Source organism: Parus major, chromosome 4 (assembly GCF_001522545.3).
Source record: "Parus major isolate Abel chromosome 4, Parus_major1.1, whole genome shotgun sequence".
Lineage (NCBI taxonomy): Eukaryota > Metazoa > Chordata > Aves > Passeriformes > Paridae > Parus > Parus major.
In genome coordinates this window covers 20,370,347-20,394,616 of record NC_031771.1, presented here as the reverse complement: position 1 = coordinate 20,394,616, position 24,270 = coordinate 20,370,347, and the positions used below count along the sequence as shown (strand labels likewise).

The 24,270-nt window shown below is 38.5% G+C and overlaps 1 protein-coding gene across 2 annotated transcripts in view; it reads left to right on the top strand.

Moving 5' to 3' along the window:
• The window catches only part of PPP3CA (protein phosphatase 3 catalytic subunit alpha), a 173,847-nt gene that overhangs the window by 68,975 nt on the left and 80,602 nt on the right, over window positions 1–24,270 (top strand). For both annotated transcript variants that reach the window (XM_015624828.1, XM_015624827.1), the window contains exon 2: window positions 3,279–3,479. In XM_015624828.1, the coding sequence (XP_015480314.1) occupies window positions 3,279–3,479 (201 nt within the window). The remainder of the gene's footprint in view (window positions 1–3,278; window positions 3,480–24,270) is intronic.

The following is a 24,270-nucleotide window of genomic DNA, read 5'->3' as shown; positions in this document are numbered from 1 at the left end:
GATGAAAGAGAGTTGTTCTTATGGGCAGCCTCCTCTGAGAGTATTAATTTAGTGTACAGCTTCATTTTAAAATGAATAACATATAAACAAAATAATGCTTGCTTTGCCACATACTTGTATTTTATTTATGCGTGCACACATGGTCCACTCTAATTAAGAAGAGCTCTTTATGGTTTATTTATTTGTTCCAGAGAGGCTGCTTAATATTTGAGAGAAGCAGTAATGATGTCTGACCTTTGCAGTGGCTGTGTTAACGATGAGATGGGTTTTGCAGGAGCCTGCAAGAACAGTAAAAGAACAGGTTGATCTTTTCCTCCATTTGCTGGAACATGCTCAAGAGACCTGAAAGCACAAGTGGAAAAATCCCCACTAGTAAGTGGTTAAAGAGTATTTTCTTGTGTTTTCAGATCTCAGGAGAATGTTACTGGCAGGCTGAGGGCAAGGGTTTAAAACTTTGTTTCTTTGCATTTACTGTGGTCCATATTTTATGACCAAACCTCCAGGGTAGTATTTCACTTGGTGAATAATTGTTTGGTTTTTTATGCCAATATAAAGAAAATAATGTAAATGAGGTGGACACCCGTCCAGGTTTTAAGTTCTACAGAGTGTGATTAGGCATGCATGAGTCATGTGGTGGTCTTGTAGTGAGATTTGTCACTAAACTTCTAACAATATATCTTATATGTATGTAGATGCACATTTTATTGCCTCTCCCCTTTTTATGGCCTTTGCTTAATACAGGTTCCTGCCTGTTTTTACAAAAACATCCCCTGGGCGTGTGCCATGGGCAGGAGGTCAATGGTGGCAGTTCAGTCCCCCACTCCTTCCTCTTCCTGCCTTTCCCCGGTGGTCTCCTCTCCCAGTTCTGTGCTCTCCCTCATTGCATGTTTGAGATTCTAGGGTTTATTTCTGATAAGAATCAAGTTTATTGCATTTTTTGTTTTTTACTTATAAATGCTGATACCATAGATTTAAAAAAGCAGAAAAAGAAAAATAAGGAATGGAGAAACGGATACCTGTGTATTCAGATGGTAACATTGTTCTCTATAAAGCAACGGAAATTAAATGTTTGTTGTATTTATAAAAGGATTTTGGTTAATACAGGCATTAGTTATGTGTTATTAGTAAAAATGATGTTTAACTGACTTCTGCATGAACGTGATCATTTCTTACGTTATTCTTGTGTGGAAGCTTTGTGTACGTGTACATTCAAAGTTAATATTCTCATAATGGAAGATGCAGTTTGTGGTCTATTCAATCAGTCATGTTTTTGCTAATTAATCATGAATCATCTGCTATTGGAACAGTATCTTTTTTCTTTAATTAGCTACGGGTGCATCTTTGTTAGAGCTCTGCCTGCAGAACTCTTAGAGTGCTGCAGCATATGTAATTTTTTTCTATATCAGTAGATTTTATCTCATACCTTTTGTTTGCTGTTGTCATTGCATGTGTTTTGCTCTGTCTTTATAAATGTAAAAATCTCCTTCCAGCATACAAACATATATGGTAGTTACGTCAAAGTACTGGTTCACTGCATAGGTTTATGCATTATCATGCCTTCGAAGGGGAACAGTGGCTGTTGTCCTGCTCAGGAATGCAAGCTAATGGTATTTGCTTCTTCCAGCCAAAGTGATTGCAGATACTTACCAACTTTTCCCTTTCCTCCTTTTTCCATGCTCAAAATGCAGAATCATTAGGACTAGGTAGCCTTCCAGGGTTTTTTTTTCGTAAAAAGAGGATGGAGGCTTGGAGAAGTACTAAGCTATCACTCACCTTGTTTTTTAGGAAAGATTATTCTTTTGCTGTGTTGCATAATAATTTGTTTAGTTTATAAGTTTTCACCTTTTCCCCTTTTTGCCCCATGTTTAAGTCTGAGAGCAGTCAGGCTTCAGTGTATTTCAGACACCCACATTCATAAATCCCCATCAGATTATTCCTGTGAATGGACTCCTGCAGCAGCAAAAAGGGGAAGAAAAAAATAAAAAAAAAAAAAGATGGGGGTGGGGGGAAAGGCATTTTCTGAAGCTGTTTGTGTTAAAAATATCAATGGAAAATAACTGCATAAAGTGATTTTTTTTCTGCTGTTACTTCTGGTAGTGTAAGAGAAGAGTGCTTGATTTGAACTTTAAATACTCAGTGTGAGTTAAGGGTTTTTGAAGTCTGCTTATAGTGAAATTAGAAGGAAACTGAAGCTAACAGATATATTGATGTGCTGTGTTGGGGTTTAATATCTTATGATGGGGCAAAGCTGCCAGTAATACACTGCACAGGGGACAAGACCCTTTGATGCGGACAGGGTTGCACTGCAGATGTGACCAGCTGAAACTGGCCCTGTGGCCATGTGTTGTCCCTGCTTGGAGCTCCAGAACAACCTGACCCTCTGTCAGCTGTGGCAGGGATCAGGATAATCACCCTGTGGCTGGTGAGGTGGGCACTGCCTAATGCCACTCTGACTGAACTGTGAGGAAAAGGGGGTTAAGCTGGGATAATGTTCCAGCCTCATCCTGGCAACTGACAGAATCACCTCCGAGCCTTCTTGCTCCAGCTGGCTCCAGGAGAGCAGGAGCGTACAACTTCACGCCTCTGACCGTACATGAGGACGGTATGCAGCTTGCTGGTAGCTGCCATGTTGCCAGGACAGCATTCATATTTATCCATTTATTTCCAACTTCAGTCTGATGCATCCTCTGTCCTGTCCATGCTGGAATGATCTATTCAGCACGGGTGGGTTTCAGATGTATCTTGTGTTGCAAACTATTATTTATACAAGGAAAGCATATTACATCCCTCTACTCAAAGGCATTAGAGAGAGCTCTGTCTTGGATTTAGAATTTTAATTGGAGTGTATCTATGCGTGTCCACGCACAGATATTAAATGTTGCACTTGTTTGTGCATTTTATGCTGTTAATGGAAGGGGTGTCAATGTTCTCTAGTTCTACCAGAGCAGTTTAAGATCTGTTCCCTCCTTTTCCTGATATTCCTGTGTCTTTTGGGGGATTTGCTTGAATGTATCTACCTGTAATTATGATCTAAATACTTCTCTCAGGTTTTTATAAGCATGGATTACTTCTTGTGTGTGTTAATAAAATATCTTGCAGAAAACATGCACTTTACTTGTATCTTTGGGAATCTATATACAATTTAAACCACAAATTGTAAGAGGCAGTAGAAGATCTTTGGTAACATTGCTTTGCAGCAAAGATGTGTTTTGAAATGTGTCAGTAATGTGTCTTCTGTAAAGAGTGACCACATATTTTTTGGTTTTTTTTCCATCTAGCTGTCCCATTTCCTCCAAGTCACCGTCTCACAGCTAAGGAAGTGTTTGATAATGATGGAAAACCTCGTGTGGATATCTTAAAGGCACACCTTATGAAAGAAGGGAGACTGGAAGAGAGTGTCGCTTTGAGAATAATAACAGAGGGAGCTTCGATTCTCCGCCAGGAAAAAAATTTGCTGGACATAGATGCACCTGTTACAGGTTAGTGTGGAGTTACGGTGATGGAGAGGAATGGTTGCTGGCTGGGACATGTTTGGTAATGCATTCATTTATGTGTCTTCCTAAGGCACTGAAAGGCAGCTTGAAAATCAGTTGTTCTCTCCCAATACTTGATTCACACTTTGTCTGCTAGTACTGGATAATGGAGGCCATCAAGCAGCTTGTAATTTAAAGGAAAGGATTACATCTGCTGAGCCCTTTCTGTTTCTAAGGCAAAGAACATTTTTAGTCTTTAGGAGAAAATTAGAACTACTTTCTGAAACTTGATAAGTTATCTGGCCTTTTGCACCAGGTATTAATTCTGTAATTTTATAGATCTTACTTATCATAGTAGGACTGTTCAGACTTACAGACAGCATTGGGTTCTGGATGTCATGTAGTTTGACAAGGCTGAGTGTAAGGACCTGTATGTGGCTTGGGGCAATCCCAAACACAAATAAAAGCTGTGCAGATGATGGACTGAGAGCAGAGGTGATGAGAAGGACTTAGGAATGTTGGTGGATAAGAAGCTCAACCTGTCTTGGCAATGTGCACTTGCAGCCCAGAAAGCCAGCTGTGTTTAGGGCTACATCAAAAGCAGCATGGGCAACAGAGCAAGGGAAGGGATTCTGCCCCTCTGCACTGGTGAGACTCCACCTGGCCTGCTGCATCCAGTTCTGGGGCTCCTGACATACAAAGCCCATGAACCTGTTTGAGCAATTCCAGAGGAGGTCCATGAAGATGCTCAGCCTGCTGGAGCACTTCTCCTCTGCAGACAGGCTGAGAGATCTGGGGCTGTTCAGCCTGGAAAAGGCTTGGTGAGACCATACAGCAGCTTCTACCTGAAGGGAGCCTACAGGAAAGTGAAAGAGGGAATTCTTACAAAAGCATATAGTGACAAGGCAAGGGGGAATGTCCACAGACTGGTACATGGTGGGTTTAGATGAGACATTAGGAGGAAATTCTTTACTATGAGGGTGGTGAGGCACAGGTTGCCCAGAGAAGCTGTGGATCCCCCATCCCTGGAAGTGTTGAAGGCCCGGCTGGATGGGGCTTTGAGCAATTTGGTCCAGTGGGACTTGCCCTGCCCATGATAGAGGGGTTGGAACTAGATGATATTTAAGGTCTCTTCCAAACCAGACCATTCAGTGATTCTGTGAGGGAATGATAGTGTCAGATTTACTGGCAGTTTTAATTAGATGTTAAGGAAAATAAGAAGTGCAGAAAAAAAATTAGCAGTTTGTGTTGCCTGGGGGATTAATGAATTGTGCCGGTTGCAGAGCCCATCCTGCCCTTGACTATCAAACACTACCACCCACTCATTAATCCTCAGGAAATGCCTTATTTCTGAATTTCCTTTTCTAATTGTCTCCTGCCTCTGCCTGCATTCTGAATATATGAATGCATTTGCTCGCTCTAATGTGTCTCCTCCCATATTTTATTGTTGCTATTGGATATGAATGCATTTTTGACAACTAATTGATCTGTGGCATAGAAAGTTATCGGGGGGGGAAAAGATATCTAATTCCAGCCAGTTTAAACCATGAAGCCAAAGTATAAAACTTGGTTTAAGAAGTCAGGTCCTTTCATCACTTTTGCTTCTTGAGAGCCCTGATTAAAGTACAAGAAATAGTCATCTGCTGCAGAGGAAGTTTTTATTTACCAGTTTTTATTAGCAATGCTGGTAGCAGTCACCAAAAACCACATAGAAATAATAAAAACTTCATTTTCAGGAAACCTTGTCTGAAACTGAGTGTAGTGTCTGGACTAGAATGATGCAGAATTTATTAAAGCTTGTAATTTTAAAAATTACATCAAACTAGAGGATTGTAGCTTGACCTGGAGAGGTAATGTGTATCATTTTTTATATAATAATTAGCTTGTCATGCTGCTGTACTGTTCTGATAGAAAAGATGTCAATCATGTTGCAGCTCAGATGAACAATGAAAATAGAATGAATAAAAGGACCCTTAGGTGACTGAGAATAAAGTTCTACAGATATTTTTTTGACACTTCAGGATAAATAGAAGAAATTGTAGAGGTGCAGTACCCTTGTCCATAAATGAGTGGCAGACACACAGAAAATTCTACCATTTTTTGGTTTTTTTTCTTTTTTGAGTGTGCTTTTTAATCCATTGAGAGATGTAGACTGTAGGAGGACAGCTCTGGTGTGTTGTGTCCCAGCTGATCTCCATAAACCTGTGTTTAATGTTCTCGCTCTCTCTCCCTCTCTTTTTATTTTTTCTCATAATTTTTTTTTTTCTGAAATGCATTTAAAGGCATTGGAATTCTTCTGAATTATATTTTGGGGATTACTCTCCAGAAGTTTACCCCATTGTATAACACTGGTATAATACAAGTCTTTGATTCTTTTTTCAGTTAAGCCTACGCCTTGCTTTGTTCCTGCTTTTGAAATTATTCTCATGCAGTGATTGTGATACTGCTGCATTCTTCAGGGTGGCTGGTAGCTACTTCCTTTTAAGCCAGTGTAGGAAAGCTGGGCTCCTGATGCGTTTATGCAGGGTAGCTGAGAAGTGTTAATCTTCCGTATGAGCAAACATGAAAGCTGTAGTTATGAAAGTGATCATCAAAAGAAGGAAGAACTTAAATTGTGAGGGGGAGGTTGAGAAAGCTTGTGAGGCATGTTGCTGTGGGCCTGACAATTTTCTTTGTATGAGTAGTATGACAGCAGGTGACTGGATAAAGAGAATATCAATTGACTGATGATGTAGTGGAAGTGCCAGGTATACAGGCAGTCAGGAAATAGCTATGCAGTAGAGGAAAGCTTTTTTCAAACATTGGGAAGAACAAACAAAACCACTGATAGAGTGGATAAGAAAATAAATTTTAGGTTTCATACAAGAGGAGCAATCTTGTTGAAGAATGACAGTCATAAACCACTCATAAACCCCCCTAATATGGGTTCTTTGTGGGAGAGGCATTCATCTTTTAGAAATATATTTGTTGTTTGTTTATAAGATGGTGATCATCAAAAAGAAGAAAAATAGAAGCATGTAACTGCAGAAGTAATCACATTGTGGATTATTAGAGTGATATACTCTGATAAACATTAAAGAATATGAAAAATTCTTTCTTAAAGCCTTGTGCAGCCATCCAATCATTTAAAATTTCACTTTTGTTTATTTTAAGGGGTGATAAAATTGTCCTCAGAAGAAGTATCAGAGTTTTGTTTATAAGTAAAGTCATGTGCAATGAAGTGGGTACATACAAAGCCTGAATTTGAGCGAGAAAATGATAATTGGGCGCGAGTCATGCCAACAGCTTTAATGTGAAGTGCACTATCAATTATTTTGCATTTATGTATAAAACTTCGTGGTTAGCTGGAACCATAATGTGATTGCCATTTGAATTGATACATTTTATTTTCAAATTTTGCAAGGTTATAAGCCTTTTGAAGTATTCCTGATGAACCCATTTGTGAGCATAGCTCAAATTCTCATCATTTGCTCCATGCATACACGCATGCACAGCTCACTTCAGGTCTGGCTTACAGACATAGTGAGCTATTCCTGCAGTTACACTGGGCTGCTGCTCATCGGGTAGGAATATGAACAGAGCCTGAAATAAGAGACTCCAGGTGCTCCGCTGTCAGTACTCTTCTTACATCTGGGAAGTGTTGAGGCAATGTTGTCTTGACTGACTTCATCTGTAACCTCTTGGAGAGATGTGAACTTCATTTGAAGCTTGTGTGTTTAATGGGGTTGATCTGCCACTAAAACACTATTCAGTGGAAAGATGTCTTTGTGGCAGCCTTGGAATTTCCACTCCTGTATTATACTCATAACAGTGTAATGACACATGGAGAAATTGGCTCATTTTAAATGTTTGGGGTTGTTTGTTTTTTTCCCAGAAGGCTAAGGAAGTATATCTCTGAACCACTCTGATGGCAATATTCACTGAAATCACTCTCCAAAGTACGCTTGGGAATTCCAGATTTATAATTGACTGCGTAGCCTTACTACAGAGATTCATTACTATACAGAGTGATTTTTAGCAAGTGATACGCACTGTCCTTTGTTTGTATGACTGACTGCATGGTTTTATGGGCTCTCACTTCCAAATCTAAAATATGCTGCTTGGGTACTGGCCATTCTTAACTGCATGCCAAGCATGTGTCCCTTTAACTTCAGTGCATGGGTGACTTTCTCTTTATAGTTAAATTTATACATTACTAAATGACACACATAGCTACAGGATAGATCTAGAACAGTAAAGTGATATATTCATCTAATATCTATCATTGTACATCTTTGCTTATACCTTTTAGATTATTTTCCTTGAGGATATTGTTAGATATACAGATCCTAAATGAAAATAGCATGATACCTCTTGCACATACAACTGCATAAGTGAACAAACTTGTAAGGTGTATATTGGTGCTTTAAGATAAGTATTTTTTCCCTGTGGATATCTATTTTAAAAGAAATTAACGTGTGCCCTTTTTTCTTGTCACATTTGACATATCTCATGTTTTGTGCTCAGTGTGCAGTCCTTTTAGATAGGTCTGCCCATCAGTACTAACAAGAGTGTCCTCCAGTAAACCAAGAATGTGAAAACCTATCTCATATACATCTTTATAAAACTGTGCTTTTTAGTATGTGCACTGAAGTGTGATACATTAATATTACTAAGGCAGCTGTCTGTGTACAGGTGTTCTCAACTCTGTGTAGACTGCCCCCAAGCAGTGTCCATGACAGTGGTTTCTGGCTTGGTGGCTGTAGTCAGGCTATGCACAGGCACAGAGCCCAGCATCTCTTACTCCTTCATTTAGAAAAAATGGAAAATAGGTAAAAATGGCATATACTTTTGTTCTAAACCTTCACATGCTTCATTGGAGTCCTGACTGTGCTAGCCCACGTGCAAAGCTTTCTGAACTGCCAGGTGCATGCAGCTTGGTAGGTGAAAAGAGGAGAACATCAGGGAAGACAGAAGGAAAGTTTATTCTTGTAGTGTAGAAAGTGTTTCAGTCTCTGCAGAACTCCTCAGCCATATTGTTTTTCTCTACTAATCCTGTTTTTTGCAGCTCCCATGTTTATGGCTGTAGTAGGTGCAAGGAAAATGCTGTTTGCAGAGCCTTCCTTGCTATTATCTTTGCATCACATAATATAAGGTAGGGTGTTTGTATCCATTAGGTTTGGAAGTACTAACCTTGTGCATGCTAAGGGGAGATACACCCACTTGCACTATTCTTGCAGTGTCTTTGGGTAAAAAGTTCCATTGGCTTGGTTGATGCCACAGCATTATGGAGATCCAACTTAAATAATTGAATTGCTTGTAATGTTTGTGTCTTTTTGAACACACAGAGTTTTTGCAATTCAGACTCTAAATTGATGAGAGGGGGAAAGGTTGTAGGCATTTATGGACAAGCCTGTGTGGGAAAAACTGTGACAACTTGGGTGACCTTTGGAAACTTTTGTGCATTACAGGTCCATAAAAACTAGAGGGAAAGCCCTTTCCTGCCTGCATGTGCCTTTATGATCTCTGAGGTTTCCAGATATTCTCTGGGTACATTATTCCACGGAATAGTAGGGTGTATGGGCCTGATTTTTTTCTCATGTTCCACATATATTTTTCCTTTGTCTAATTTCTCTCATTTGGTAGCAGGAAATAATATTAGTAGGTTGCTGGTGCTGTGCAAACTGAAACTTTGTAAACAGCAAGAGTTTCTAGCTAAAGTGATCAATGTTGAGGTAATAAAAGTATTTATGCCCACATTATAGTAAAAGAGAATATTGAGAAATATTGAACAACATAAGAGAAAAATAACATTGATTTGTAGCATGCATGTGAATGATCTGATCCAATCTGAGAGTCAAACTAAACCAGTTCTTTCTGACTTTTACCTTTGATGCAGTTTAAGATAAAATTTCAGCATGGAAAATAGGCAAGATTGCTTATTAGAGACCTACAAGTATTAGGTCTATCCATATTTGCGCAGCAGAGTTTGTCTGAAATTAACAGTTCAGTAAAAGTAATTATAGTTAAAATTTCTTTATCTCACACTTAGGGTTAAACACTATGCACTCTGATCACTGTTGAAGAAATTATTGAATTCTTGAATATACAGGACATGTATAACTAAAATATTTACCTATGTGCCATGAAAAAAATCACATACATGATCAAATTGTCAAGTGTTTCTGAATGGCTGGTGTCTTCAGACACACAACTCTTAAAGCTTAATTGCTGGTTTGAAATCTAGATGTCTGCAGTTTCTGACAGATAGGAGTTGCACTTTTTCCTTCTGTGTCATAAGACATTCAGCATAGTTATCTTTAAAAAGCATCTTTAATTTTGTTTGTAGTACTAGGAGTGAGTGTGTGATGGGGTCCACCCTCAGAACAGGATGCTGGTTACAGTTCAACACTTTTTTCTGTATCTTGGAGATGCATGAGAGTTGCAAATGTTCCTGGTATAACTATATCAGTTTGAGTTGCTGTGTAACACCTGAGACCTGGACACATTTCTACAAATCAGTCATGCTCGCAGATTTAATGGCCTGTAGTTAATTCTCCTTCATCATAGGAAAGTTAACTTTGCCTGGAGTGAGGTAAATGTTTGAAGTGAACTTTGACTTGTTTCTTTCTTAATATCCATTCACACTCTCATTTGCATAGATGAGATTTCAGCAGGACAGGTTGGAACTGGGAAGTGGAGGAAAGGGAAAGTATTAATAGCACCACGTACTCTTGTGTCTTGAAAACAAATGGTAGTCCAGTTGTTTTTACATGTTTTTTACTGTATAAGGCAGATTTGCTTTCTCAAATTAGACTTTATGAAGAAATGTTTGCCATAGTTTTTTAGAATGTGTTAGATGCCTTTTCTCAATGTAGCATAAACACAGTTTGCTGTTGCAGCATTTATTTTCCATTACTTTATCACTGTTGAGTGTCATTAAACTACAGAAAACCTGCATTTAAACTTATGTTAAAAATAATTTACCATATAAACATACTGTTGAGCAGCTAAAGTGAACTTGATTGGATCCTTTATTTGGGTTGCTGATTAAAACTGACACTACTCCAGATATTTTGCATGCTTTATTGAGAACTCATAATGCATCGAATCACTTATGGCTTAAAATCTGTGACTTCTGTGAGAAGGTAAAGATGTAAGGCTCTATATATTCAGATTATTTTTATCTGTTTCTTCCCTAAGTGCTTCTGTTGGTTCCAGCTATAGATTGAAATATGTCTGCCTGCATCCCTGCTATAACAAAGCAGTTGTGCCTTGTAACTTAATTGAGCTGCTTCAGCCATTAAAATCTGATATTTTGGCAGAGTTGATGTTTTCTAGTAGCAGCTGCTTAAATCTATCGTTATTGCCAAGACAGTGGATACTACTGGTGGTATTCTTTACAACTACCTCAGTTGTTCTTATAAATTATGTATCTGTGGTTCACTTTATTTGGTGCAAAAACTGTAGTCAAATAAGCCAAACTGAAATTGTTGCATCTGAGATTCCTTTCAGATATGGAACTTAATTTGATGCTGTGAAATGGAAGATCAAAAATATTTTGGGCTTCAAGTCGGTACAGAAATTGCATTGATTAAAAAAATAACCACCAGCAAAAATACAAAAACAACTGCTTGCAAATACCTAAGCCTTTAGGACTTTGTTCTTGCCATCTTTTATTTAGCGTGTGGGTGGTTCATCATGTAAATACTGACAGCACAGTATAGCACATTAGCATTTCTTCTAGGACTGTTCCAAGCAGACAGGGTACATCACAGCAACGCTGTTTATTATAGCTTCTCAGATATTTTTCTGAATCTTGTAAATCAGGGTTTTCACTTGCTTTGCAATTTTGTAGTCAGTGGAAAATCTTGAATTAGAACTGGGTCTTTGACACATGGGTTCTTTTTTGAAAATAACCATGATATTTGTACTGTGCAATCCTCATTAAGAGGAAAGAACCTTTGTTCTTGCCTTTTGTGTTCTCTTAGCTTTGCCCAGTTATTTTTCCTTTTGATTCTCACCTCGGTTAATTTAACTAAGTCTTAGGTAATTTTCTATATTAGTAAGGGATGTGGGAATGCAGTGGGATCACTGCTGAAATCACAGCCACCCATGTTCCTCCTTCCATCCATTTTGGATGGAGGAGCCACTGAAATGAGTAAGTACTAGAAGGAGAACAGAGGGAAATCCAGCCTATGTTTGCCTTCCCTCTTGAAAAACAAAAAATCTACCAGTCACAGGTGAACAAACCAGAGTTCCCCATTTTGTTTGTGAAATAATTATAGAGTCATGATTTATATGTGTATGAGGCTGAAACGGGGATTAATTTGGTCTTAATCACACTGTACCTGCAACAGCTGTAGCATGGCTGCAGTGGAAAAATCAAGGAAAGGAGTCAGAGGAGTATGAGGAGGTGGACTAATAGTAAGTCAGAGACAAACAGCGTTTTGTGTCAGCTGATTGTTTGCCACTGGAGGTACCACTGTGTTAATCTGATTTGGGAATCGCTGTGCAGAGGTGTGCCTGTGTTGTTCAGAGTCTGATTGTGCATTTGGACCTAACACCAGCTGTCTCTTGCCTTCATCTGTGCCCTATTTTTGTGTCTAACCTTTCACCAAAACCTGCTGAGAAGCACTGACAAGTGCAAAGGAGATAACTAATAGGTTCCTTCTTAAAGACATACTATAAACATACCTCTCATCACTTAGAGCATAAATCACAGAACATTAGAAGTTGGAAATGATACTTAGAGGACATTATTCTGAGGTGCATGATTCTTCTACTTCTTCCTGCCTTTACATGCTTTTGCATTAGCATTTTAATTATTCTAAGAAATACTACCAGAGCTGAGACATGTTTTCTCTGTTTTTCTACATTTATCCAGAGAAAATATTTGTAGAATAATTTCCAGATGTATATAATATCCTCTGTGAAGACACTGCCTTTTTAAATGAAAAAAAAAGTTGTTGTAGTTCAAAACATTTTAATTAGTTTTTTAAAAATATTTTAAAATGTTCTTTCCAGCCTAAAAAATCCATGATCTCCAAATAAATGTACCAATTAGGAAGATCAGTTTTGCTGAACAGGAACATCTTTTCAATCTGCAGTTGATTTCAGAAAGTCATGGGAAGTGTCAAAGGCAATTCTGGTAATAATGTACATGATTTGTACTGGTGGTGTATCAAGACATAACATTTTCTTTTGACACAGGGGTCATTATGTGCATCTTTAGGGCATTAAAATGTTAAATGGCGAGTTACAAATTATTCTTTGGTGCTCTTTCTGCATTGACTGTGCTTGCTCCTGCTTCTCTCTTCTCTTAGCTTTGGGCATCTAAATCTAGTTGAAATTCATGTATTGATCCCACTTGGGGTGCTAATTGCTTCCAGATAAAATGTTCTTGAGAATTGAGGAGGATCTTGCTTGTCCTCAACTAAAGGAGATTGAGCACGAACTGAATTTTCAAGAGGAGTCTGTGTCCTATGACATTTTGCCTTTGCCTTTCTTTATTGCATATTGAGCTTAGCAGTTGTGTTGAACCTTGTGAATTGCGTGGCTTAAGTCAGTGTTGTTCCTTCCTGTGAAATTTTTATAGATCCAGCTAGGTCATCTTTAAAGCAGGCAGCCCAAGGGCAAATGGCAAAGGGCTAAGCTCCAGTTTCAGAGCCTTTGTGTGAGTCAAAACCTGCCACGGTGTTCAGCACAAGGGAAGGCGCTGTGGAGAATCCTTCTCGCTCATTAGGTGTACCAGCATTAGTGCTTTCAGATGGTACTTCTGAAAGTTCCCATGTTGAGTTTTTGACAGTCATTCTTACACCTCTTCTCACTCCAAATTTACTTATGAAAAAAATTTTACAAGTAGAAAACACCCCAAAAGTATTGCTTCAGTCAGGATATATTGAATTTAGATGTCAAAAAGAATGGCCTATGAGAGTTCATTATGGGAGTTTATTCATAAAAAAAAAAATAAAAATAAAGAAAAAAAATTAAGAATAAACAAGGAAATAAAATTCAGTGAACTGTGTCAGATTTATTCTTTATTAACCTGCATTAAATAAGAAAGAACACTTAATTGTATCAATTTAGAAAACCTGAAGAAAACAACACAACACATTTCAGTTCATTTTTCATGCATGTTCTTCTTTGTTTTGGGTGCCCCCTGTACATACAGGTCAAGAGCTTAGTGTGGCAACAGGGGTTGGGGACATAGCTAGTGGCCATAGAAATGAATCCTGCGACTTCAGCTGTTGACAAAGTGACAGAACATTTTCATTTGCTTTCTGCTTGGCTTGATTCCTGTCACAGACAATAGTTGGAGTTGTCTAGAGCAATAAATTATGAAAGTTAATGTAGCTTCTTTGTTCCACTTCATTTCCTTTGGTTCTCATCAGACTTTAAGAGGGGGGGAAAAAGCTAACCTCAGCGCAGGGTACACAACTGGAAGTATAAGAGAGGAAGACCAAAGAGCTGCTTGTGAGATCAGCCTGCATGCATAAAACTAGGTTATCTTTTTTCCTCAAACAGTCTAAAAAACTTCAGTTGAAAAGGTAAACCTCCTTTGAAGAGAAAATTATGTTTTCATTCTAAACAAATAAGAAAATGTTTGTCTCTAAAAGGCATTTAATTAGCACTGCCTATGGCAGGAAATAGCCAAAAATTGTACTTGAAGGGAGAAGTGCATGGGAAGAGTGGTGAGGTGAGACTGTTTTGCTCTCTAAGTACAATAAAGCAAGCATTGTTATTGATCTGGGTATGGTTTGTGTGCTAAATTTGTTACTGGAATGATTGAGAGCAGCAGATTAAGAATAGGCTTGTAGTCTGCTGTTTCTTGTAAAATTACTTGGAGTTAGGAGTGGTTTTTTTTCTTGTTTTGTTTTCATTAAGGTAAGGGAAACAGTTTGCATTGTAGTGGAAAAACTGAAATTTCCAAATACGTGTAGAGGTTAGTTATGGCCAAAACCACCTCTTGCCAGGGGGCCAGTATCAAATACAATTTGTAAATCCTGTGTATTGAGTAGTTCCTCTCTGAAAATCCAGTGCATTGCACCTGGATTTTATTGTAAAATTAGGGAGACATCATTAAGGAGATGTGTGGGGAGAAGACATCAGCATGGTGCAGAATAGTGCTATACAACAGAATCCTTGTTGAGGAAACAAATATATCCTCAGTAAAATGATGATTTTAGCAATGAAAAATGACTTTCAGATCATTGATGCCAATCTAGGTCTTCACTAGTGCTTCTGCTTTTTCCAGTCTAGAAGCTTGAGGCTTCAGAATATCAAAGCTCTTATCAAATGCAGGATCTCCTCTTGAAGGCATGATCTTAAAACGTAACTGGTTGAAGATGCCATCTGGTGGTGTGTGTTTGGTGTGTCTGGTTGCTTCCTGATGCACCTGCCATCAAGGCCATGTGTTCTTCAATGTGCAAGAGGGGAAGTGTAACCACAGTGATAAGGCCAGAACAAGGAGGTCTCCAGCTGTTGCTAGGGGACCAGGCTGGAAGATGACCACAACTGTGGGAGACCAGGTAAGTATAAGCAATTAATTCAAGTCAGCTTTTACTTTGAAGTCTCATTTTCGAAATAAGCATTTGGGAAAAATTTTGGTTTATTTTACTTGGGGAGGCAGTGAAGAATAAACTGGATTTCTGTTGGATTGAGCCAGCAATGAAATTACAAAGGTCTGAAGCCTTTGCTTGCTGCAGATTTTTATGGTGGAAGGATGTATTTCAACTGCATAACCAAAACTTGGGTGTGCAGTGGGGGTGTGTTCTAAAACCTCAAGGTCTGTATATTTTTTAACTTTAAGAATATCTGGAATATGAATATCACTTTTCCTAATTTTTCAGTGGAGCTTTTTTCTTTGAGGAAAGCTTTTCAGGTCTAACATTAATTGAATGGGGAAAGGTTAAAACTTTATAGCAGTAGCAGTTATTTACTGTGCTGTTGAAGCTAAGTTACTCACTTTAGCTAGTTTAAACAAAATCAAAGCATTAGTCTGCCAAAAGACATCTATCTTCTCATAACATTTTCAGGTTCTTTGGCGCTTAATTCATCACACTCTTTCCCTAGGCCCCAGTGACCTACTCTCCAGACTGCAGCTTTTTTCAGCATAGGTTTCATTCAGTAATGAAGATAATGTTATTTTTGTTTTTTTCTTCCCACATTAAGCCCTTTTCTTAAAATTATTTAGGTTGACAGTACCTTTGAAAATCACATTGCACTGTGTCTTGTTCAAAACAGGGCCTGATTCAAATGTAGATCAGACTAAATTCTGCTACTTCTTTTCTTAACTAATCCATCTTCTTATTTCCAACTTACACACACATTCATCGTTCCTCGTAACATGATGTTTCTGAACAGACCTCCTACTATTCCAACTGTCTTCTGAGGGAGGTTAGCACCTCACAAAAGCTATCATATTCTTCAAGCATCATGACTGTCCCTCATGACTATGCTTCTTACTGTCTGTCCCTGTTTTATCAATTATCTATATTGTCTGTTTTGCTCCAAGAACCCCAGTGACTCATCTGAGCTCAGATGGTTTCATTCTGAAACATTTCTTTGATTCTTCATAGAAGAAGGACCATATGGAGTTCCTTTTACCTTTTTGTTCTTTTCCCATGGTGATTTTGTACTTGAAAAATCTGGCCTTGGAAGAGTCGTTGTGTGAGCACCGTGATGTCTCTTATCTGAAGACCAAGTCCTTTCACGCTTTGTGGGAAAGGCCACGTTGACATTTAAGCTGTCATTGTAAGCTATTGCTCTGCAATGTGCAGCTGATGATTCTTCCCCATTACCAGAGTGTATGGAGGAGAGCCTGGTGTTTGGAGGCTGTTCTGGGTGCAGCAGCTGTTGCATCTGCACCTTCCTTGAGTACCTACCCTGTGGGTACAGTCTGTCTTTGCACTCACACACCATTGCTGATGCAAGTATGACTTTGAAGAAAGAACAATAGTGAAGAAGATGTGTTCAGCTGATGTGTCACCATCCCAACTGACTCTGTCTCGGGAACAAATATTATTTAAAATATTAGTTCTGTGTCCTCAGGGATACACTGATTCTGTCTTACAAAATATGTGACTGGTACCTTAATTCCATTATGAGGTGACACAAATCTCTTAAAACTTTTGGAAGTGAAGTATTTGGTTCAACTCCTGTTAGTATATTGGGATATGGGGGTATAAAAAAAGGACTTCCCAAAAGTATCTTATTGACAGAAAAAACATGGAAGGTATTTCAGTAAGAAGAATATGTTTCTAGTTGCAGAAATTGAATTAATATAGACAAGAATTTCATGGAAAATACAGATGCTAATGGTTAGAATTTTTTATTTGGTGTCTGGTCTGCTGCATTTTACATTTTTTCTTGTGAACTAGAAACCTTTTCCCGTAAACAAGTATTTATATCTAGAGCATGTATCATATGTGATCTCAAAGCACAGTTGTTACAGCTGATAAATGTGTTGTGTGGGTGCTGTATTGGTTGTGAGGCTCTGGTGTATTTGCATGCATAGGGGGTATAGTGTAATTAACCACATTAAACCGAATAACACACAGCCTCCCCATTGTTTCTCTTTATGGAAGTAATTAGATGCTGAGAGAACTATAGCAGGAAATAGGAACAGTTTCCTCCTGCCACCCCTCAAACAGGTTTTCAGTTCCAATTAAAATAAATTACATTTTCAACCAGAAGAGATTACTCACATGATATCTATGTCATTTATAAACATCATGGAAAGCCTTTTGTAGAAGTAAATATTAGAAAGGAGAAAGAAAGGAGAATAATTCAGAAAATGTAACCAATAGGAATTAAAAAACTGATTCTTTGAATTGGTCAGTTAGTTTTCATTGAGAAATCTACCAGAGGTTGAATAATGGGGCTTGAAAGCCTCATCACAAAATTTTGGATATTAGAGGTTTCTGTAGTTAAACTATATGATGTGCTTTGAAACTTTGACTAAAGAGCAAAGTTTCATAGTTTTATATAAGAGCAAAGTTTCATAGTTTTATGTATTTTTTAAAAAACCCTTTATCCTGTGAGACTTCTTGCAGAAGTTGTAAGTTTCTGCCCAACTCCTTCAAATTTTGATCTATCTGATGTTCCCAGTGTGTATTCCTCTCTGCTGTGACAATAGAATTTATAAAACAAACAGAAGAAAGCTCTTCATTATGATCCAGTTAGGTGGAAGGATAGGATTTTTTAATCATTGTTTTTGCTGAAATCCCATGTGTTTTATGTAAAAATAAACCAGCTTTTTTTTTGGTTTTAAAAGAATCAGTAACAAATAATAAGAAAAAACACATAGTGAAAATCATGTGAAAAAGGAAAACCCTAGTCTTTTCAGCCATGAAAGTGTTTTAAAACAAAGTCTATATTTTCAGTCTTAATAAACTATGTAAGGGAAACCAGCAATTCACTTACTAAATGTTGTCTAGTACATGAGCCTCTGATCCTCTTCCTGAGATAAAAGGATAAGTAAGATGGTCCAAACAAGATTGAGAGATGAGGAACTCTTAATTCTCTATTATCATCATACAATTCCAGTGACTTGAAAATCTTTTGATAGACATTATGATAAGTGATGGCTGTCTTTTTAGCTTAATCATGCAGAAAAGGTTAATACAATCACAGGGAAGAAAAATGCTGTTTCCTGCCCTTTGCTTAATTATTCTGACTGTTTGGGAAGGTTTAAATATCATTGTGAAAAAATAATTAGTATATTAGTACCATTGGTTTCCACATGTTGAAGGTCTTAATTTCTGTGGCTCTTTAATCTGGGTCTCCATGGTACCTGCTGTTTACATTATTTCAATACATTAATCAAACTGATGGGAATGTGGTGTGGGGAAGATTCTTGGATCAAGCAGAAGGGAGCAAGTATATTTTTCAAATACCATGTGCAGATGTGTATAGTGGAGGAGAATTTTGACAGTGCTAATGCTTTTGATGATCTCTTCTTGTTATCCCTCCACGCTTTCTTCTCCATTGCATAAATACACTTTTGAAGCACTTTATGCAATGCATTTCTGTGTCCAAATTCAGTAGACTTTTTGAAGGAGAGAGAACTCCATCCTCCAAAACGTAATTTGATCTACAGTAATTTGATGGTTATGGCTGGTAGACTGTGTCTTGATTTTAGATATAGAAAAGAAAAAAACAAAACCGCTCAGTTTTGGATAGAAAAAACAAAAAGAAGCTAGCTGATCAATACATGCTTGTCATGTTGGGGGGTTTGGAGCAACCTCACCGTTCTGTGAGTTTTCAGAATGGCTTATTTTGTGATGTTTAATATAAAGATGATAATGAATTTTGGACTGAAAACCTGAGCTGCATTTGGCAGACGTGATAGCAGTTCATGTCTCTGCAAATGTGTGGTAAACTTTCATGTAAAAGCATTGCAATGACAATTCAATTGGGACATTAACGGCACAATGTGGAAAATATCTCATTCTCCTCCCACTTCTTCCCCATCCTTTCATCTACCAGAGTAGTCTAATTCCTGGCAATCTTCTTATTTTCTCTGCAATTTTCCAGTGTCCTTGATGATATCAGAAAAAGTACAAGTCTTAATTGCTTCCTTTTTTGAGATGTATGAAGAGATTGCTCTCCATATTTTTTTTCTTTTTTCTTTTTTTTTTGTGTGTGTGATACATACTCGGAGTTTGAAGTTATAATGCTGAGACAGTTTTCTAAAACTGTCTGTAGTAGTAAATTCAGCTCATTACATAAGGAATTTAGAGCATGTTCTTGTACTGTCACTGCTGTTAGTTTGCCAGACACGTGACCGTAAATACGTTTTTTGGTCTGATGCAATCACTCAGTTATTGTAATACAATTATACATATTGTTAGTTGAAAAGAGCTACCTAAGGCCTGCAGAACAAGTTTCCACAGCTGAGCAGAACTGGGCACATAGGTCCACCATTTTCCTTTCACCTCTTGAAATGCTGAGCCAATGTAAGTGACCCTTTCCTCCAGTGTGGCTGTTGACCTCTTGAGTGGCATTTGTGGCCAGCTGGGCTGGCTGGGGCTGTTTTGTGGCAGCAGCCTGAGCTGCCCACCAGCTGGCCTGTACCCCTGGGCTGGGGAAGTCCCCTGGACCCAGTCGTGTTCAGCTCTTCCAGCTTGCTAAGCCCACTGAAGTCTGAATTGGCAAAAGTCATGTACTTCAGTGTACTGCCTGGCTTTTTGCTGGTTTAGTGTGCTTAACCAGTTCATTTCACTGGAGGGTATCTGAGACCAGGAGCTGAAGTAAGGGAGCAAGGGGCACTGCAGTGGCCAGGAGCATGATTGGCTGCTGCTGCCACAGACCTCAAGCCTGAAATCACATTTCTTTTTAGGGAAGTTGAAGGTACTCTGTTATTTCTTTGAAATAAAGTGTTTTTCTCAGTGCTTGAGAAAGAATACCTGGTAGTCAGTACTAGTACTTGGTAAAGTCAAATGTATAGTCTGGGCATGTTCAATATACTTTGGCTGTGCATAATTTAAAGGTAATGCTTTTTATAATATTATAATACCTTTAAATAAAAGGTAATGCTTTTAAAATTTTCCTATGTTATGATAGTGAAATTATAGGAGTAGTGCAACATTTCTTGAAAAGAAATTAGCTGTAATCCTTAAATTGCTACTAAATGGAAAATCTGATACTTTTTTGAATATTTGCAGAATTATACTAAACTCAATATTTGAGTCATCCTGTGTCAAATGAACTGTGATGCTTTTGTCATCAAGAAATTCAGTACAGCATGACACTTCTTTGCTATGATTTTTATCTGGTAAATATACCAAAATTGTACTTGTGAAATTTGCTCAAATCATGAAAAGGCTGAATATGCTTTCATGGAAATAATTCTCTGTGGAACCAGTATAAAGGAGAAGCTGTTCATTTCTAGGCTTAAAGAAAATCAAATCGGTGTGCGTCTGTGTGAATACACAAGATACAAAGCTTACAAACTTTGAGTTGGGTTTCATGCACTTGCCTATATATGTGCGCACATACTGCACTCTATTGTGGTGAAGCATCAGGTAATATATACATTTGACATTTGAAAGTGAGTTTAAATGGATCAGTTAGAATGGGTCCAGAGCAGGCCATGAAGATGCTCAGAGTGCTGGGGCACCTCTCCTGTGCAGACAGGCTGGGAGAGCTGGGGCTGTTCAGCCCAGGAGAAGAGAAGGCTCTGGGGAGACCTTCCAGCACCTTCCTGTACCTGAAGGGGGGGTTATAAAAAGGAGGGGGAAGGAGTTTTTATATTGGCATATTAGGACAAGGAACAGTGATTTTAAACTGAAAGAGGGCAGGTTTAGATTAGGTATCAGGAAGAAATTCTTTGTTCAGAGGATGGTGAGGCACTGGAACAGGCTGCCCAGAGAATCTGTGGATGTCCCATCTAGTGGGGGCTGTCCCTCTCCATGGTAGTGGGACTGGAGCCATGTGATTCTTAACACCCCTTCCAACCCTATTCTGTGAGTCTGTGATTCTATATTTGTTCTTACAGAAAAAAAGCTAACATTTTTCTTCAAAAGAAACAACACTTCATGTGTCAGTGCTCAAAATTATGGTGTGGATTGCAATTGTGTTTGTTACTTGTGTACTAAATACTAGCTGATTATATATTAAATGCATCTCTTGGTGAGGCATGCCCATATTTTGCTGCAATTTTCCCAGCATTTTGAATAACATCCTTGCAAGTTTCATTTTGTGATACTCCAAGGAGTGTCAGTTTAAAAAGTAATTTTTGGTGTCTTAGCACCCATTTGCTCCTTTTTCTCCTTTTCAAAGATTATGAAGACCTTTCATCTCTGGTAATAAAGAATATGCTTGCTCTAGGTTGTGTCCTCTTTATCATAGAATGAGAGAATTGTTTAGGTTGGAAAATACCTCTGAAATAATCATTGAGTTCAACCAGTAACCCAGCAATACTGTGTTCTAATGCTAAACCATGTCCCCAAGTGCCACATCCACACATTTTTTGAACATTCCAAGGGATGGTGGTTTCACAAACCTGGCAACCTATCCTCATGCTTGACCACCCTTTCAATGAAGAATTTCCTAATATCTCATCTAAACCTCTTGTGGCACATCCTGCTTTCAGGCATTCATAGAGAGCGACAAGGAGCTCTGAGCCTCCTTTCCTCTAGGTTAAACCATCCCAGTGCCCCCAGCTGCTTCTCATCAGGTTTCCTCTCTAGAGCATTCACCAGCTTCATTGCCCTTCTCTGGACACACTCCAGCACCTCAGTGTCTTTCTTGTAGGGAGGGGCCCCAAAACTGAACACAGGATTGGAGGGGTTGCCTCCCCAGTGCCAAGTGCAGGGGGATGATCCCTTCCCTTGTCCTGCTGGACACACTATTGCTTATACAGGTCAGGATGCCCTTAACTTGCCAGCTAACCTTATCTAAAGAATGCCAAGATGTATTTAACTTTGTATTCAGTTCTGGTGGGAAGCCTTATGCTGTAATTCTGATCTAGGCTGTGGAGACTTGAAGTGATTTTTTTTATTTTATGTTGTCTCCTCTCTGTCTTCTTCTTTTGCAGAATCATAAGCAGTTATTGTAGTGTTCCCAGCCTTCCTGGGACAGGCACTCAGCATTATGTCTGTTTCTATTTCATTTCTGGGTGAAGACTGTTTAAAATACCTAGACTGAGAACTATTTAACTCTGTTTAAATTTGTTTATTAAATCCCATTTTCTTTTATCAGAACCTCTTGCTTGAGTGTATGGTGGCAGGAGGAAAGTTTAACTTCTCTTTCTGGAGTGAACTTGATGCACATTCTCTCAGGTGCTCTCTTTGGTTAGAAAACAGTGTCTCTCAGACAGGAAAATCTAAATCACTCAGAAATATCTGCTTCCAAAAGTATCATGCAACATTTTTTTTGAGCAATTTGTGTTGTACTAAGTTATTTCATACTGAAAGCAGAACAGTGCCTTTGCCTGGTCAAAAGCCTCATGCAAATTCATATCTGGTTGTCTTCTTCAACATCTCCTTCCGGTATCAGCTTTCAAAATTAAAAGCAACCTACCTTCTGTTCACATCATCTCTCTGCTTCCTCAATGCATCTGTACTTGGCTGTTTCTCTTTGCTCTCACTGGAGCTCTCTTCCTCTCCTGGTTACTTCCTTTCCTCAGAAACATGTGGAATCTGTGCAAGTTTTCACTTTATCTCAGCTGCCCTTTAAAGGCTTTGTCTATGGACTTGATACATAGATAATACAGAACTTCATCTGAAAGGTTTTTAGATTGGTGAAACTGAGTTGCAGATTTCTGATACCAGTGTGCCAGTCCTTTATCAGCTGTTGCGGTCCATATGTGAGATTTAAAACATTGGAGTCCACACAGGGAAGGTGGAAATCTTTCACCTACAAAGCTCGGTAGTTTAAAGTCAGAGCAAAGCAGTAAGTCATGCCCTGCCCCACAAAGTCAGATCCGCCCTTTGAAGTGTGGGGAATGTCTTTGGAGGCAAGGTGGAAGGGAGATAGCTGAGACACCCTTTCCCTGGCTGTAGACAGGTGCCTTTTGAAGCCTCAAGGCACACACCTCTCAACTGCAGGAGAAAAGTTCCAGCCACCACCTATGGCTTGGACCTTTTGCAAGACAGCTAGTTATAAGTGCAGCAATGCAAATGCAGTTTTTACCTTTTTTTTGTTTTAAATAGATTTTTGCTAAGATTCATTATAAACAGAGTTGAACGGACTTGCATTTTAACAAGAAAAGAAATCTCTTTTTAGTTCTGCCTTTAATCCAGGTCACCTCAGTAGACTCACAGTGAATCTCACAGAGCTGCCCTAGTACCTGTTGAATATTCATCTGCATGAAGGAAACACAAAGTTTCAGTCTAACAAACTGTTTAAATTGACTCCCAGGGTGTGAGGAAATGTGAAGATGCATTACTTAATCTCAAGTGTTTGTTAAAAATTTTTAGTATATTCTGTAGAAAGACGCATCAGTTAAAAGAAAAAAAAACCTGGCAAAATCATAATGTGGAGGAGAATGCCAGTCTCTTCCCTCCAGGAAAATGGATCCTGCTTTAGATGTCCTTGAATTAGGGATAATTAGAGGTCTTTGTGGGTTTGAGGGGTTTTTTTTTAAGTTCAATTAAAATACTTCTGTTTACAAAGAAGTTTAAATTTACTACAATTTTCATCTCAGACTTTTTTTACAACTTGTGCAGTTTTGGAATTAAACAGGTAAACTGCATTAGCTCCTGGTTGGACTTTCAAAGCTTTTGGGCCTTTTTTTGTGTCTTCTGTCCCATAGTATGAAATATGGTTTTCTGCATTTGGTAATGCAAATAGTAGTACTGCAGCAAGTGCTGGAATAATCCTATGTAGTGATTTTAGACACTACATCCAGGATAGATTTAAGTAACAGATGTGACACCACAGAAACACCTAGAATATCTCATTTAAAGGAATGCTAAATGTCTTTTCTTGTCTGGAATTAGATGTTAAAAGACCTTTTTTCCCTTCTTGGAAATTGGGCTTTTGTGTTCTTTTCTTCTATCTGAGGAAGAATGAACTTCTAATTCACTTAGTGAGGTTGATTTTTCAAATAAGAATGACAGCAAGCACTGTTTGCTGTGGTTCTCAAAGGAAACGTAAAGCTTGGCTCCCTGCTTAATGGATGGCTGCTGTTAGTCCTGAGCAATGAGTTTTGCTGTAGTTAATATTTCATAACTAGGCAGAGTGTTTGCTGGAGTGTTTTAATGTCGTGGGCTCTGGTCTTGGGAACAGCTTAAGGGCTCTGTACCCATGTGAACTCTGTGTCACTGCTGATGCTTGCAGAGCTTTCAGCTGTGCTTTTATTTGTTTA